Source organism: Squalius cephalus (genome assembly GCF_949319135.1).
Source record: "Squalius cephalus genome assembly, chromosome: 7".
NCBI classification, from domain to species: domain Eukaryota; kingdom Metazoa; phylum Chordata; class Actinopteri; order Cypriniformes; family Leuciscidae; genus Squalius; species Squalius cephalus.
This window is the reverse complement of record NC_137128.1, coordinates 27,915,001-27,933,515: the sequence shown is the minus strand read 5'-3', so window position 1 is coordinate 27,933,515 and position 18,515 is coordinate 27,915,001. Positions and strand designations below refer to the sequence as shown.

Genomic DNA, 18,515 nt, shown 5'->3' with positions numbered 1-18,515 from the left:
TATATCTGCTGTGCGGCAAGACAGAGAGGCGCGACATGCACATAGGATATGGTTGGACATATTGATCACTCCAGAGCAGTGCTAACTGTTAGCCGAGGCAGCCTTGGGATAATGATATTCAATTTTATGGCTTTAATTTTGGCTTTAATTTTATGAAGGATTTCTTTCTAATAGAATTTAGGATTGCAAAAAAAAAAAAATGCAACTGCTCAACACTCCACAATTCAAACCAAAAGGAAAGCGAGTTGGGTATCTTTCAATAAAACGTTTAGAAGAGCTCAGTTATGAAGGACAAATCTAGCAGTAGCAGTTTCTGTAATTGACAGACATTGTTCAATAATAAAAAGGAGCACCGTAGCACATTTATATAAATCAGGCCTCTTTCACAGATCATAATTTTGTGTTTCATTCTTTATTTCAGCCGAGAAAGATAACTACTTTCAATGTAACCACAAATTTACAGAAGACCTTCAAACCATAACATTAACCATATAAATTAGCTCCATAATTGCACAAACTAATTTGAGGTTACTTACAGCTTTCAGTAGCCAGGATGGTGATGTTATGTACAGCATTGGCTTCTCTGTCTAATGGCTTAGCCGTGCTGATGACTCCTGTTGATGACTCAATGTTGAAAAATCGCTCCAAGTCTGTGTTTCTGTCTATTGAATACCTGGGGAAAAAAGTTTTAATGAATTTCAAGCTTTGACTTTTAAATGAATTCTATAGATATGGATATGCCCTTTAGCCATAGCTACAAGCCCAAGCAGCAATCATTATTTTCACTGGCTCTTAGGCACAGAACTACTTAATTATGAGCGTTTGTATTTTAGCACAAAACAACTGAGTCCCACAACTCATTTACAGTCAACATTTGCATCCACTCCCACATAAACAAAATATTTTAATTCAACAATGATGACACTAATGACTTGCATATGTGTTGTCTTTGGGTCAGTAAGATTTCATTTTTTATAAATAAATTCATCCCTTTATCCAGCAAGGACGTGCTAAATGGATCAAAAGTGACAGCAAAGATATTTGGCAAAATATTTATATTTCAAGTAAATGCTGTTCTATAAACTTTCTAGTTTCTAAGAATCCTGATAAAAGTCAACTTGTTTTTTTTTTTTTTACAAAAAAATTAAGCAGCACAAGTGCTTTCTAAATTAATAATAATAATAATAATAATAATAATAATAATAATAATAATAATAATAATATTAATAAATGTTCCTTGAGCAGCAAATCAGCATATTAGAAAGATTTCTGAAGTTTCTGTGACACTGAAAACTGGAGTAATGATGCTGAAAATTCAGCTTTACCATAAAAAAAAAAAAAAATAATAATTTAAAAACTATTTTTAAATGTAACAATTTTTCGCAATATTACTGTTTCACTGTATGTTATGTTTTATCAAATAAATGCAGCCTTTGTGAGCATAGGCTCATGTTTTTTTCAAAAACGAAATAAAAATTTTACCGACCCTTAACTTTTGAACGGTAGTGAATGTATTTTTTCATAAGCCATTTTGCACAGGTTTGTGTGATCTGATCTCTATCCAGAGACATATTACACTGCAAGGGTTGAATGCAATCCAGCTAAAGACAATCTAGATATTATCTAAATACGAAAATCAGGTCTTATATTTTTATTAAAGCTTTAAGCTTTAATAAAACGCTGTAGTCGTTCTCAAGATTTAATCTTGCCTTCATAAAACCAGTATCACTATGGTGTGAAGTAATTCCATGAGGCCATGCCTTACCTGATGGGACTATTGGTGGAGTCCGGGTCCAGTGCAGAGACGGTCCCTATGATGGTTCCCACTTTAGCAGCTTCAGAGACAACCATTTTACTGAGCGGAGAGGAGAAGATAGGAGGCTCATCTACATTCTCCACAGTCAGCCTCACCATCGCCGTATCACTGAACGGTCCTTGAGACAAGAACCGTGGGTCTATGTTCCTGTTGGATGCCTCAATTTTCAGAGTGTAGCTTGACTTTGTTTCAAAGTCAAGATTCTGAGGTAAAGAGCACAAAAGGAGGGAGGGAGAGAGGGGGAAAGTGTTGAAGAGATAGTTTTGTAATTATAAACAAGGACAGAGAATATGTGGTAAGGATCCAGGCAAGTCAAAAACAGAGTTCAGATTTGAAATCTAGCCATGTGATGTGTGTACATATATAATGCATCCAAGAACCTTTGATCCTCTCCTTTTAGCTCTCATATTTCATTTAAGTATTGCTATCGATTGACAAGACAGAAAAGAACAGTCAAAGCAGTACATTGATTTTAAGACAGAGATACATGATGCCGAAAATGTCTTGTGGAATACTTTCTCATATAGTCATTTATCACTCCTGTCTGCTGTAATATGCAACGCATTGAAAACTACCTTCCGTGCCTCCTTCATATCACTGACAATACATAACTTCCCTGAGGGTGCAACAAAGCCAAATCCAGGACTTGTGAACGTTTAAATGTAGCTTTAAAATGAGAAGTCAGAGTCAGTTTATTGTCAATTCTATCCTACACAGTTTCCCTGGAAACCACAGTGCAAATATATAAAACACTGTATATACAACATACAGAGTTCGAAACACAAGTTTTCAGACAGATTATCTTTGTATTCATGTTGGCTGTATACTTTTTGAAAAAGTTTTTATTAACTTAAACATATTTATAATAAAGATATTTGTGAACAATCTAAAATAGAGTGTTATATCCAAAACAAATTTGTGTCACGTCATTGACCCGTATAAAAATATATACAATATATGCTAGAAGCAAAACACATTACACTGTGCGGGGTACAGTTGGAATGTAAAGGGGTTTTAGTAAAAGGTGCAAGCAAAATAAATTAAAATCCCCCCAAAATTCAAGATATGGCGGCAAAACAATTACCCTGTTTGAGTTTTTATTTCTATAACATATGGTACACAAGCAAGGAGGGGGTGGAGGGGGTGGGGGGGGGGGTGGGGGGGGGGGCATAAGGTGGGTCAAAGAAGTTGAGGAGCATGATCGCCTTTGGGAAGAAACTGTTCTTGAGTACAATGGTTCAGGAGTGTATGCTCCCGAGGCTTTTCCCAGAATGAAGAAGGGCAAAAAAGCCAAAAAGGCCAAAGTATTGTCCTTCATGCTGTTCCTGACTTTCTTTAGACACTGCTTGGGGGAAGTAACATGCTGAGCAGCCTGCACTGTAGGACTTACAGCGAGAGGAAGAGCAGTTTCCAAACACTGTTGATTTCCTGAAGTCAACAATTATCTCTTTTGTCTTGTTGACATTAAGAGATGGTTGTTGACTCCTCAACATTTTTCTAGGTCTTTCATCTCCTCTCTGCATGATATCTCATCATTGTTATTGATGAGCCCAAGCACTGCGATGTCATCTCTAAAGTTGATGATATGGTTGCCGGGGTGCCTGGCAACCAAGCTTAGAGTCAACAGCGAGAACAATAGAGGGCTGAGGACATGGCCCTGGGGGACACCAGTAGCCAGGGTGACAATTTGTGAGGTCTGGTCATGGATCCTTACTGCCTGCGGTCTGTTTTTCAGGAAATCTAAATTGCGATGCTTAGTTTTAAAGCAAAATGCCTGCTATGCAGTATCTTTTAACGAAAAATGTTGAAAAATAAATAAAACAAAAGTAAAACAACAACAACAACAATGAATTCTATCATAAGTGCTATTCATAATGGATAGTTTAGCCCATAAGCAAAATGTCAGAAGTCAAGTGTAGGTGGGTTGGAGGTCTAGATAAGGGTCATGACCAGCTGCTAACAGCATTTCATTATTATGGATGTGAGAGCAACAGGATGCTAACCATTAGGACATGCTACCGTAGAGTTCTTCAGCGCTCCTACTCTGCAAACAGGCACAGAGTAAATGACTTTGTCAGGAATTCAAAGGGGTCTTATATTGGAAATGAAAGCAGTAGTTTTTAGTGTCTGCACATTTTCTCATCGCACTCCCTTCACAGGCATAAAAATGTATTGCCTTCCCTTATTTGCCATCATAGCAATGGGGCTGAAAGTACATATAAGGTTTGGGCTGTCTATGGCCTACCTTCTGCAGAGTTATGACTCCTTCTTGGGTATCATTGTCTGGTGCGACCCTGAACACCCCAAGGCCGTCGCCCTCTATAATTCTGTAGTCCATCTCAGCGCTTGGTCCGATGTCAGAATCCAAGGCTTTTATCTTGGCCACCACTGACGCCACAGGCAGGGATTCAGGCACAGCAAACTGATAGGATTCTGCAAAAGAGACCCGGCAAACACACACACCCACACACAGAGGTTATTGATGATGCTATTTCTCTTTTTTCCTTCCTTATCACCCAGCTGTTAGGGCCGGTCTGAGCTAATAATGTATCCCTCTGCTCCGTAGCAGGTAAGCCACTCTATAGATATAGCAAGCACGAGGACAGTCTGAGCTCTACACTTTCCCGGACACATAATGATGGTGGTGAAGGCATCGTGCAGCTAAAAATAGGGACAGAAATGACTATGACAATAATCTAAAAAAATCCTCTATTATAAAAGAAGATTGTTCAGTTCTATTAAGAAGATCATCTCCCTGATAATTACACAGCAACTACAGCGAGCGCTTGATCTCTATAATGCAAGATCAGCCTGAGTTATTAAACATCTCAGATTGCACTCATGCAATTTAAATGGAGAGACAGCATGTGATAATGATGGATCAGGTCCACGTTTGCTTTAAGTTGGTAGTAGAATCATACTCCGTGAAAAGCGGGGTGGGTTGTCGTTAACATCCGTCAGCGTGACCGTCACCGAAGTGGTGCCTGAGAGTCCACCCATTTGGCCAACCATGTCTTTGGCTTGGATTACCAGAAGATACTGGTCCCGTGCTTCTCGATCCATGTTGGGCAGAGCTGTCCTCACAATGCCTGCATAGAAAAGTTTGAACTGTTTTACTGAACGTCCTGTTGTCTAGTGTTGATTCAAATGTAAGAAATATGGGGGGGTGTTGATGCATGAGATGTACTGTGTAATGATAACATCCTCCTGGCCTGAAAGAGCTGTGAAAAAGCATCTAGATTACAATATGGATCTTCCCTTCTGTATTATGGGGATATGGAGTGTGCATCAATTAAAATAGGATTACCATTTAGTAATCTAAACAGCAAGGACCTTTTTCAGATTTGCTAGGCCATATCATAATGGATCTCTCATCGATGAGTCAAATTCACTGAAGCCAGTGCAGGACTGTAAATCAATTTCCTCTCCAAGTCATTGTTAGTTTTGGAATTATTTATTGGCACACCAAGAGTGATTAAATAGTACCTACTTCCTTTTTGCATACAGAAAGCTATGATAAATCCTAATCAATAACCACTGCTATTTGCCATATCTTGCTTCATTTTCTCCCGCATGTTGTGGTGGCGTCTCTAAAATTAGCTGTACACTTTAAAAGAAAAGGGAGAAAAAGTTTAATCAAGGTTTGTAATTTACCCAGTTGATTGAGTCCATATGTGGAAATGACCTCAGTTACAGCTAGAGTGCTGATTACATTAAGGATTTCATTCCCTGTAATCAGTTGCTAATGTGCGGCAGTAACTTCATCACAAGTCCCATCAACTTTTTTCTGTCTTTAAGTCAGTCAATCAAAATAGTGGTCTCTTGACGTTTCCATATTTCCATTACAGGAATTGGTGGTTACCGCGTCAATGCCTTGAGAAGACTTCTTACTCAAGTTACAATTGAAAGGAAGGTTTTTTTGTGTGTGTGTTTTAATTAATCTGATTTAAAATGCACACTATTTAGCTAAAGAGATTGACGGGTGAGAATGATGCTGCTGGATAAGCTTCAAATCTCAACATTTTAGTGTCTGAATATTTTACTGATAACATTGCAAAGAAATAAACATTTGTAAATTCTGCATACCTGTTTTTGGTTCCACTGAGAAATAGGGTTGTCCCTCAAGGATGCTGTACACAACTCTGGCACTGTTTCCATATGTGGGATCATCTGCGTCAGTTGCCTTAACCTCAACCACAGATGTGCCTGGAAAAAATTATCCACCTAATTTGGTCAAAATGTTACCAGACATAAACTGGATTCATAGGCATTGGGCCTCACTTGATTACAGAACTGAAATCTGATGCAGCCTATCACGAAAACATGAACGAGCTCAAATAAACCTATAAAGAAAAATTAGGATGCACAGATGTAGATCAGTGTCCATTGTTCTGATCCAGCAAGTCTTTTATGCTCACCAAGGTTGCATGTATTTGTAAAAAACAAACATTTTAATATATTTTAAAATTTGATTTATTCCTGTGATGGCAAAGCTGAATTAAAACGTCTTGCTCTTGCATTCCTGAACCATCTGACACGCTGTCAGTTCCAGAAACGAGGCATCTGCTGCAAAACGCATACATGAAGTTCATTAGAGCATTTTGTAATCACATTTGATAAGAGTCACAATGGCTTCCCCAGTGACAACTTTTATTTCCATTGTATGCCAATTTCCCCAGAAATTACAATTATGTTTTCTTGAACACATGGGATAGAAATACTGCGTTATCCGTAAATTATTTTCGTGATTGTTTTTCATATTTTTTTGCATAAATTAACAATGAAACTCGGATTGAAACATATCTTGCGTGGCTTCTGCAGTGTTTTTTTTTTTTTATTCTTGTGCCTGTCTTGATTACAGAGTACTGAGCTGGTGTTGCCTCAGTTCTCATTACGCCATGTATTCTTGCAAAACAAAAACTTTAAACAAAAATCTGTATGTGGCCTGCACTTGCCTCCCCTTATCTTATCATGACTTTCTGTTTTGTTTCTCTTTTTTTGCACAATGACATCCGCAGCACATACAGGTTTTGGGTTTGTAAGATTTTGTTATGTTTTTTTATTATTAGTATTATTATTTAAAAGAAGGTTCTTATGCTCACCAAGACTGCAATTATTTGATCAGAAATACTGCAAAAAACATTACGATTGTGAAATATTAGTACAATTTAAAATAACAGTTTTCTATTTTAATATATTTTCAAAATTTAATTTATTCCTGTGATGGCAAAGCTGAATTTTCAGCATCATTAATCCGGTCTTCAGTGTCACATGATCCTTCAGAAATCATTCTAATATGCTGATTTGGTGAAACATTTCTTATCAATATTGAATACAGTTGGGCTGCTTAATCGTTTTGTGGAAATTGTGATACAGGATTAGAAAGATTATTTAACAGCATATTATTTGAAAAACATTTTTTGGTAACAAATATACAAATCTTTACTGTTATTTTTGATCAATCAAATACATCAGTGCTGCAGAATAAAAGTGTTATTTCCTTTCAAAATTATTAAAGGTGAAATAGATTCTATACTTCAGATACTATTATTTATCCTGTAGAACTGGAGCACAAAGGGAAGTTTAGTGCTGTTTTACTGTTATTTCCCAGATTTTTTATTTAAACTGTAAAATGGCTAATGGAAAGCGCCAGGCTCTCATTTGAGCACAATTTACAGGCCCACTCCAAACTGCGGTGTTCCTCAGAATACGCAGATTATTCTTAAATGCGTTTGCTTGTAAAAAACTAGAACAGACATTTGGGGACAGGCCCAGATGTTGTCATATTGGTAACCTAAGCATCTGGAGACACAGCCGAGTGTACAAAAATGCAGCACCATGGCAACACTTCACCGCAGGGACCAAGGCCAAATGAGTGTTACTCTTTATAAGATGGTGCGATGTGATTTTGTCTGTTATAGGTAACCTTGTACCTCTGCAGAATCACTTTAGATTCAACAGGCTGATACATTTATAGCCAGTTAAGGACATGGCATATGGTCAGCCCTTAAACACACATCATTCCGAAACCGTTATGTGTGAAAGTGATTGGATGGGAGTATAAAGGCATATGTTGTGAATTTCCATTTGGCCTCATGCTGACGTCTGGCGTGAGGGAGAGGTGCCTGGGTTAGGTTGTGGTCCTCAGACTTGTGTAAAAAAACAGAAATCTCCTGTTTCTTAATTACCAAATTAAATTAATCATTTTCTCGTTAATCAAATCCATTCATCACCGGTTGACTGCTAATGAATTTAAATGGATCTATAAAGCAGTCATTGAGGACAAGGGTCGCTTGCATTCACAGAGGCTAATGGCTTTGTTCACGCCGTTGGACAGACAGTGGCAGTCAGCATGTTAATTGCTCTTCTAAAAAAGCATGTCAATGTTTGCGTGATTGTCAGCTACTATGCTCTGCGTGGTCGAACTAACAAACAAGTGCCCTGTACCAGGGGCATTCATTATCCTCAGCTAACCCTCCATACCTAAACAAATACGTGACACAATTACCAATAATCATCATTAAATTGGATGCACCAATAAACCCTGGCTGATATGATAAGCTGATACTTATCTTCAAAATGTATTACAGATAAATGGTTGTTATTTTTATATTTTGTCTAAAAAAATAAATAAAAAAAAAACCTTTAATCAATCGGAAATTTAGGCTTGGCAACATTATAATGTACAGTAGGAAAAATGGATATTCATTTTGAAATTTGCTAAAGATAAATTTAACAGTTATTGTTATTTTAGTATTAGTGTTTTAAAAATTTATTTTTACATTTACATTACCTTAGAGGAAATGAGCATGCAAAATCAAACCAGTCAGTAGGAATACATCATTTAGCTGTATATCCATCTTTAGTTTTGTATGAACAAATCCAAGGCACTTACCAACAGGAGACATTTCAGGAACTTGAGCATTGTAAGGGCCATCCAGGAACTTGGGCTCATTGTCATTAATATCCTGCACTTTGATAACAAACTCTGATTCAGGTTCGACTGGCAGGCTGGTGGCGCGGTCTTGGGCCTGAGCTCGCAGCGTGTAGTAGGCCTGTTCCTCTCTGTCCAGGCGCTTCGTGGCATGTATGTCACCTGTGTTCTCATCGATGGTGAAAATGGAGGTTGCACCTTCACCTCTGAGCACGTATTTCACTTTGCCCTCACCTTTGTCCACATCAGAATGAAGCTACAGGGTAAGATGAAAGGAGAAAACAGTTGTTAATATCTATCATCATTGTAACGGTTGTCTAGTTAGCATAGTAATGAATAATGACATTAATTCTGTTTACTCATGTGAAAGTACTTCTGCAGTGGTTTAAATAATAAATGGGGATAAACCATCTCCAGCAGTGAAGAGAACGGACTCAATAAATGTCATAACTCAAGTTATTCTTCCTCATAAATCTCAAAACACATGGATGGATGGAAAAAAAAAATCTATCTTTCTTGTTATACAGAATATGGCTTGAGGTGCTGTTGCTATGAGTTACCTTTCCAACGAAGAAAGAAACATGAACAACCGTGAGGGAATCTCACAGTTATTTGAGGTCAGTCGTTCTGTCCTAAATGTTTGGTCAGATTTATGAGTGTACAGTTGTTTTGCGAGAAGCATGACAATTATACATGGCTTGTTGTTTTATATTTACCATTGTGCTTAAATAGTGCCAACAATGCATATCCGTAATAAACCATAAACCAATTTAATTCACAGTCCAGAAATCCTCATTATGAGCCTTTTTCTCATGCCGTTACCATTTTATGGAAACTGACTTGGTATTTCTGTCACCAGCAGTGAATTTTATTTACTTGTTTATTTCTTGAAAGACATTATTTTGCTCCCTTGGGGATTATAAGCCAAGTCCTTAGCTTTCCCTCCCTTTGCTTTTCTTTCCTTTATATAAATCTAACATTTTTGGACTTCAAATCCACATTTCACAATACACTGCCTTTCACTGCTGAACAATACTTTCATGTACAGGATCTTGCTGGTATGAAAAGACAACTTGTTTGCTTCAATTAAGCAGTCCTGTCATATCATAAGTCTTTATGATGCTGTTTCTCACAGACATACTCAGAATGATTGGCTGGTGTGTCATAGTTGCATTACTTTCATGGGACAAAGTGAATGAACTACTGTATTTTTATAGAAGGCATGCAGTGTCATGTGGTGTGACATGCTATAATTCATCTAAAACCATTATTTTAATGATTTTATATTACGCATGCAGTTTATGACCACATTTCTTTATATGGAATTGTACTTTTAATTCATTTTTCACACCACAGGACTGCAAAAAGGAAAAAAAGCTCCCATCTAGTCACATCTGGTTTAGGTTGCAGTTTACTTGCCAATAATATAGCGCTGCTCCACATATGATGTGAGTTAATCAAAAATTACAATGGTTTCAGTGCAGAAACCGAGTGTGCTAATGACATTTGAGGCTAATTAATCAAAGTAAATGTGTGTTTGGATGTCAGTGCTGGCAATTCTCCAAGGCCAACTCCAGTCTGATGACTGTTGTGTGGCTCGGCTCTGCATTTCTTTTTTCAAATGTTTATTCTGACCATAATTCACCGTGATGATGACTGCAGATCATTAGATTGTGTGTGCTCAGCTGTATCGCTCCAGCTCACAAACTCATCTAAAACAATTACAATAAATGTATATATCTTTTCATCTGAATAAAGCTGTCAAACATATTACCATTCTCAGAAGTTCAAAAAGTTTTTAGTAAAGTGGTTGCTAAAAATTGTTTACTGCCTTTTAACTTTACCCAAAAACAATGCAATACACATTTTTGGTTCTTTTTCCAACAGTTTAGCTGATAATGTATTTTGGCTACCGTGTATGTATTGATGGTATAAAATCTTCTTATATTGCTTGCCCCAAGGGGGTTCCACAAGGTTCTATTTTAGGACCAATTCTATTTTCACTTTATATCAATGATTTACCTGGAGTATGTAAAGATGTAAATGTTCAGATGTATGCAGATGATGTAGTCATTTTTACCCATGCTAAGAATTTTGAAAAAGCGTCGATTACTTTGACTTCTGCTATGACCAATATACAGGATTGGCTTACCAGGACAGGTTTAGTATTGAACACACAAAAAAAACTGTGTGTATGATGTTTTCAAAACAGTTAGTAGAGTTGACACATTCAAATGTATTTCTGAGAGGGGAGGAGCTTGAAGTTGTTAAAGAGTTTACGTATCTTGGGGTTACTTTGGATTCTACTCTTACTTTTAAAAGCCATGTAAAAAAGTTGTCTATTATTGTAAAATTTAATTTAAATCATTTTAAGTACATTAGGCCATTCTTGACAGTTGGTGCTGCAAGGTTGTATTTATATTCAATGATTTTTTCACATATCCAGTATTGTTTCAATAGTTGGTCATTCACAGGTGACACAACTCTAAAGTTAATAGGAACACTGTATAAGAAAGCGATAAAAGTGTTGGATAAAAAACCCTCTCATTTCATCACTGTAAAATAAAAAAAAATAAAAAAATGTATTAAATTTTTTAAATTTAAATTATGCATGTTTTATTTATAAGGTCTGGCAAGGGCTTGCCCCACCTCCGTTGAAAGAATTTATAAAACAGAGGACAAATTGTGGTATTGGTACCAGGTCTGTCTTTAGAGGAGATTGTGAAGTACCATATAGGCGAACATCTTTTGGTCAGAAAGTATTATCTGTGATATGGGAGCAAATATTATAATAGTTTACCGCAGTCAATAAGACAACGTTCTACTTATCATACTTTTAAAGAACATCTACAGAAGTGGCTTATGACAAATCAGGTTTTGGGTATTGTTTTTTTGTAGTGTTGTGTGCTGAGTATTGGTTTTTATGTGTACCTGCCTAGGGACTGCGGATGTAAATTAGCAATGTTGCTATAATCCGGCTTGTTTACATTGTGTATTTTGTGCAAATGTTCATTAACATGCTTTGTCCCTATCAAATAAAAACAAACTGAACTGAAACTTTTTATTCAAGAATTCTGAAAAAAAAATATCATGGTTTCCACAAAATTTGACACAACTGCACAACTGTGTTGATGATAGTGATGATTAATGATAATAAGAAATGTTTCTTGAGCAGAAAATCAGCATATCAGAATGATTTCTGAAGGATCATGTGACAGTGAATTTCAGCTTTGTCATAACAGGAATACCATTTTAAAATATATTAAAATAGAAAACAGTTATTGTTGTGATATTTCACAATATTACTGTTTTTTGATCAAACAAATTCAGCCTTGGTGAGCATGACAGACTCATTAATATATATATATATATTACAGACCCTAAACCTTGGAATGGTAGTGTATATGCCAGTGTACTCCTAAAAGTTTCTTTTTAGGCACATACTCATTAAAAATTATGGGGAAAAAGAGCAAAAATAAGAATAAAAAAAATAATGTATGACTCATTTCTGCTCTGCACTACACAGATTTTTGTCCAATCAAATGTAATTGAACCTCACCTTAATATCAAAAGCAACCAACTACTTCATGGCTATGACAGAACTAAAATCAATTAGGCTTTTAGAAAAAAAGAAGAAGAAAACAAATCCTTCAAAACCTTCAATATGACCTGCCCAGTCTTCCTGTTTCAATAGGAAATATGGCAACACAGGAAATATAAACAACATAAAGACAATATTGGAATATCTGTGCCAAGTATTTCAATCAATATTATCAGTGTGTGTGTGTGTGTGTGTGTGTGTGTGTGTGTGTGTGTGTGTATGTGTGCCCTTGTTTATATTACATTGTGGGGACCAAATGTCCCCATAAGAATAGTAAAACCTGAGATCACCTACATTGTGGGGACCAGCCAGCGGTCCCCACTTTTCAAAAGGCTTATGTGTGTGTGTGTGTGTGTGTGTGTGTGAATAAACGGAAAACATGTTAATTACACTCCTAAGCAGGAATGCAATGCTGGGGTTGCTACTTGACATAGTCCTCTATCTCTCGACCATTGGCTCTTTTTCAGAGAAAGAGAAAGAGATAAAGAACCAAGGAGCGACAAAAGGTGCACATTAATGGACTGCTGAGAACAAGAACAAGAACAAGAAGCTAAAACATGAACGAGAGGAAGGAAGAACTGAGCCTGAGGAAGAAAACTATACTGGAGGAAGCCAGTTAGGAGGGTGAAGTCTTGGGATGAGTGCTCACCTTTTCTCTCTCAGCCTTTAGTAAGAGCTGCCGGCAATCTCACCACCCCTAAACTATCCGGCTGAGTCATGCCATGTCTGACTCTGTAAATAAGCAATGTGGGTTGTTGTTGACGTGGATGATAGCACAACGTAACGTTTCCTTCATCTGGACCGGGACCAGTCTCACGCTGCCAACGCATTCCACCACAATAAAGAAGATAAATGAAGAGTGTCATTACATCCCTGTCATCTGTCTCTGGCAAACCAGCGAGCCCAATTACGTTGTGAGATTACAAACGCTGCCTGTTTTACACACAGCTAATTTATGTTCATCTGTCTCCTTCTTGGATCCTGCAGGGGTGCCCTTAATATGATGCTCCCTCTCTTAGCCACTCTCACTCACTCCAAATACGGAAAGATTATGGATGTGGCAAATGTGGAAGTGTCTTGCCTGCCAGCGCACATCAGTTACTTTCCTCACAATCTCACATAATGAGTGACTTTCAATCTGAAACGAACTTCATAATCAATAACACAATTGATATGGGTGTTGTTGCTGGAGTGATCGGCACTGGCGAGGCGTTTAGTGTAATTTCTTCATATAGCGATTCAGAAGCTGTGACTAAAATTGCACAGCAAGATATATTACAGATGGTGCCTCCCTTAATTAACTACATCTACTCAATCAAAGCAATGAACATGCCTCTTGTCTGCGAATTAAGCACTGCAAAATAAGTGGCATCATATAGATGTGTAGAAATTGCTTAGTTTAACATTCACACAGGACAATTAAGGTGATACAGTACGTTTATATTATTACCAAAAAAAATGTATATTTCAAATAAAAGTGGCTTTCAAGGTTTCCACAAAAAAATATTAAGCAGAACAACTGTTTTCAACTTGAGCAGCAAATCGGCATGTTAGAATGATTTATAAAGGATCATGTGACACTGAAGACTGGAGTAATGATGCTGAAAATTCAGTGTTGACATCACAGGAATAAAGTAGAAAACAGTATTATTATTTTTTTCTGTGATAAATGCAGCATTTGTGAGCATAAGAAACTTCTCTTAAAAAACACTTACTGACCCCAACAGTATGAACTGTATTGAGACAAATGCATATTTATCATGCTTTATCTTTTGGCAATAAATATAGTAGACTCATACTAAATAATCTTTTAAGAGAATTAAAGAATATACATTTTTCACCACAGAGCAGTTATAGTTTTTAAACTACTAGTATTTAGGCTACCCACAGTCACAAAACAACAATGCTTATTATTTATCATAAGAAATATCACAGTATCACAGACCATAATTAGACAACTTTTTCAGGGTAGAAAATGGCCTTTTATTTCTAAATTATGAAAATTTTTGATGTAAAAATCATACTAACATTATAAGTGCACCCTTAAGGAAACATTACAAAATAATAATAAAAAAAAATGCAGTTCTTGACCCGTTTTAATGCTGCTGAGAATGTCAGCGTTGTTTCATTTGGACTTAAAAAACTTAAATCCCCAAGACATTTGTGACCCTGGACCACAAAACCAGTCGATTTTTCTTTTATGACAAAAATTATTAGGATATTAAGTAAAGATCATGTTCTATGAAGATATCTTGTAGGTTTCCTACCTTAAATATATAAAAAATGTATTTTTGTGAGTAGATGCAGCACAATCGCCAACAGAAATGGACAACTTTAAAGGCTTTAAAGTTTTTTTTTTGCACCCTCAGATTCCAGATTTTCAAATAGTTGTATCTCGGGCCAAATATTATCCATAACAAACCACACATCAATGGAAAGCTTATTTATTCAGCTTTCAGATTATGTATACTTCTCAATAAAAAATAAAAAATAAATTACCCATAAGACTGGTTTTGTGGTCCAAGGTTACATTTGAGGTTTGTGAAAGAAATTACATTTGAGGTTTGTGAAACACTTCTCAGTGGATGTCGCAGCACAGTTTAATACCTGTCGTGTGATCGATCTGCAAGTAAATTAATCTGCTCTGAGCTTGCGCTGCGCTGACTGTTAGGCCGAGCTTATAAATGGTTTGTGCCGCACAATTCAAACAAGTTGCGCTGTTTCTTTCCGCTTTTGGAGCATTTGCAGTTTGATGTTTCTTATTTGCCATACGAATGTCAGCCCATATTCTAAAAGAGTTGGGCAACTTAATTTGCAGCGGAACCAGTGGGACCTCTAACAAAACTTAATTGCAGGGAAAAAGTGCAAAATGCAAACATTTATTCACAGTCAGGAGCCCTATTTATATATGCTTTGCATGCGCCTGTTCACCTTTATTTTAGAGTAAAGCATTTCTCATCTCTTCTTGTCTCAAAACAGCTCACATCCTTTGCATGTCTTGGCAGACAAATGCAAGTGGCATGCTGTTTTTTGTGCTTAATGTTTTGATGGTAAATGCAAGGTGACAAAGATATGAATAAAACAGGGAAGTGGCATTTTCTCATCCTGAGCCATTACCTACTGTAGCAACAGCTTCACCTAAACTCACAGTGGTACTCATGTTGATGACGCTTTTTAAAGAGACAAAATTAGCTCAATATGATTTTTTTTTTGGGAATCCGATATTAAAGAAAGAAACTAAAAATGAAGCATCCACCAACAAAACATTATGAAACAAAATAGATTATGACATTTTAATGCGTCTAATCAGTTAGACTTAAATCCCTTAGCTTTAGAATAGTGGTGCTAATGAAGCACGAAAGCTAATTGCAATAATGCTAACCAGCAGCCAAGTGGAAAACTTATTATGTTAGATGATTCTTAAACAAACTAGATGCTGAGTCACTGTGCTAACCTCGATGTGTGGGAGTTTCCTGTTCTGTTCATCAGCCTGAAACAAGAGAGCAGTCATCCTCAAAGACCAATGCTAATCATGCTATCACTGCAAAAATAGGTTACCCTCTCCTTTAGGAAATGACAGAAAGAATGAAGGCTGTTTGATCCAGTACTTGAAGCTAATACGACTAGAAACGTGAACATGAAGAAGGCCTACTGTTGCCATTCAGAGTTATTTTATGATCATTTACCACAGGTCTTGCATAATACCATTGTCTTACTGTGGTGTTTATCAACTTGAAGAATTAAAATATATATGTATATTTTTTTTTTTCAATTACATATGTAATTATAAGTACTTTTTTAAAACAATTACAAATTATAAATTAAATAAAAATAATCGTATGCTAAAAGTTAATTATATAAGCTAATATAGCAGATCAAAACATAAAAGCAAGTGGAAGATAATGAAGAGAAACAATAACAAAACGTATTACATGCAATGAACAAAGAGTGCTTTCTGTATTTAATAGTATCTGAATGTGATTTTTCTCTTTCTGATCTTTACTGTTATTTGATTATTACTGATGACATCATAGACAGCAGGAGCTCTAATAAGCTGCATCCACACTAATACACAAATATCTTTAACCATTTAAACGGAGTCGCACACAGCCGCCTGTACGAGCACTCTTCACAAAGCGCAAGAGTATTTGAAATTGAAAGCAGCCTTCTGTCAGTGAGTTTCATATTTTTAAATATAAGCCCACTGCATTCCAAACGACATAATTGATGCCTTCGTAGAGCATTTGTAATAAAAATACCGGCTGGCGAGACTGCACACGTATACAAGTTTTATATGCAAGCATCGCAAAGCAAAGCGTGTGTTTCTCACAGAGCATATCTTATGCAATGAAGCCAGTGAATGTTGTTGTAATTCATTTCAACCTTTCAGAACTTTATGAAAGATTATTTTATGGATGGTTCGAGTGGTGTTCTGAGGAATTGGAAGCAAGCAGAGTACGGGTGTTTCTAAAGCACACGCAGCGTCACCGCGCATCTGGTTAAAAACTAAGCTCAGAATCGATTCTGAAATTCTCAGAATCGATCCAGAATCATTGGAGAGAGGATGGCAATGCATACATTTTTTTCTCCCAGCGCTAATAAGGAATGTTATTTTTTAGTCCAATGATCCTGTATCTCCTTAGCATCTCACTATTGCGCCTGTGGGAGGGGCCAAAAATGCAATGATGTAGAAAGGCTAGGTGTTGTAGAGGCAATCTTTCGTCTCTGTCACCAGATGTAGAAGACTGAAGAAGGCAGATTTAAAATTTATACAAGATTTAATCCAAAAGCAGGTGCAAAGACATAACCGTGTGTCCAACAAAAACCGACAACCAAAGACTGAAAACAGAGGAACTAAATACACAGAGATAATAAAATTATAATGAACAGGTGTTATGATTAGATGAGATAGTGATTAGATAGTATCCATGACAACTGATGACTGGCGGGAAACTAAGACAAAGAAACACATGTGACTGATGAAAACAAACTGAAAGTCAATGATAACAGAAACTAAGAACAAACAAAACTGAGTGTGTGTGACAGTCACACTATTACGTCATAATGTGACAAAATCTGAAATGAGTCGTTTTCGGAGCTTGGTTTAAAATAGAAGCTGTTTTTGGATGAACAAGAAAGATTTGAGTTCTAAAACTTGCAGGATGTTTTAATAGTACAATGACCTCTTGCATGTCAAAAGATCAAGGAAAAATTGATTCCTCAATTCATGACCCTTTTAAAGTGGAAAATAAGAGAAACATTGAATTGATCAAAGTTAGAAGGCTGATGAATTCACAAATCACCTACATCTACCATGGATTTACTGTATTAACATGAACTGTAACCATGGTATTTTGACAAAAAATATGGGATAGTCATATTGAATGTTACTATATTAGTCATGTATACCGTAATAAATTTATAACAGAGATAAGGGAATATATTTACAGTATTTTAGTTAGAAACCAAATAGTTACTTTTTTCCAAGGTAGTGAGGAGCCATACATGATTTTACCCATGTTACCATGAACTCCAAATGTATGATACTATGGAAGAACAAGTAGAATCAAGGGCTGTAGAACACAAACGTCCCCAGAGTGTCTATGTGAAGTTTTAGCTCAAAATACCCCACAGATATTTTTATATAGCATGTTAAAGTTGTCACTTTTTGAGGGTGAGCAAAAATGCACCGCTTTGTGTCTGTTCCTTTAAATGCAAATGAGCTGCTGCTCGCGACAGAGGGCGGAGCTTCAAGGGCTTGTGTCCTTTTACCTCACAGACATGCACTGAAAATTTCAAAAACTTTTAGCCTTTTATGTACAAACTGGAGCCAGATGATGTCAACGGAGTCAATGATGGAGAGACTCAAGAAGTGACAACATGTAGAATGCAACAGGACATTTCTGAATGGTTGGTTGATGAATTTATGTAGCTGATGTGTAGTTATCTTCTAGTCATTGATTAGCATATTCTGCCTTGATAATCTATAAATCGTGTTCAGGGGGCGGGGTTTATGTAAATTCTAGGGTTGGTGATATCACTAACCCGGGAGGAATGTTGTGTTGTCCCTTTCAGCCGTTTGTTGTAGTCCTTAAAAAGCAATTTATTTAAAAGCAAATATCTCCCTTTGCTTCGAACTTTGAGCATTGTAACTTTGCAGATGT

At 36.6% G+C, this 18,515-nt stretch overlaps 1 protein-coding gene across 1 annotated transcript in view; it reads right to left on the bottom strand.

Moving 5' to 3' along the window:
• Positions 1–18,515, bottom strand: part of cdh7a (cadherin 7a) — a 50,999-nt gene that overhangs the window by 19,738 nt on the left and 12,746 nt on the right. The window contains exons 3-8 of the mRNA XM_079877032.1: positions 8,712–9,006; positions 5,903–6,022; positions 4,738–4,905; positions 4,062–4,249; positions 1,766–2,019; positions 537–673 (exon numbers count right to left, since the gene is read on the bottom strand). Coding sequence (XP_079733158.1) covers positions 537–673; positions 1,766–2,019; positions 4,062–4,249; positions 4,738–4,905; positions 5,903–6,022; positions 8,712–9,006 — 1,162 coding nt within the window. The remainder of the gene's footprint in view (positions 1–536; positions 674–1,765; positions 2,020–4,061; positions 4,250–4,737; positions 4,906–5,902; positions 6,023–8,711; positions 9,007–18,515) is intronic.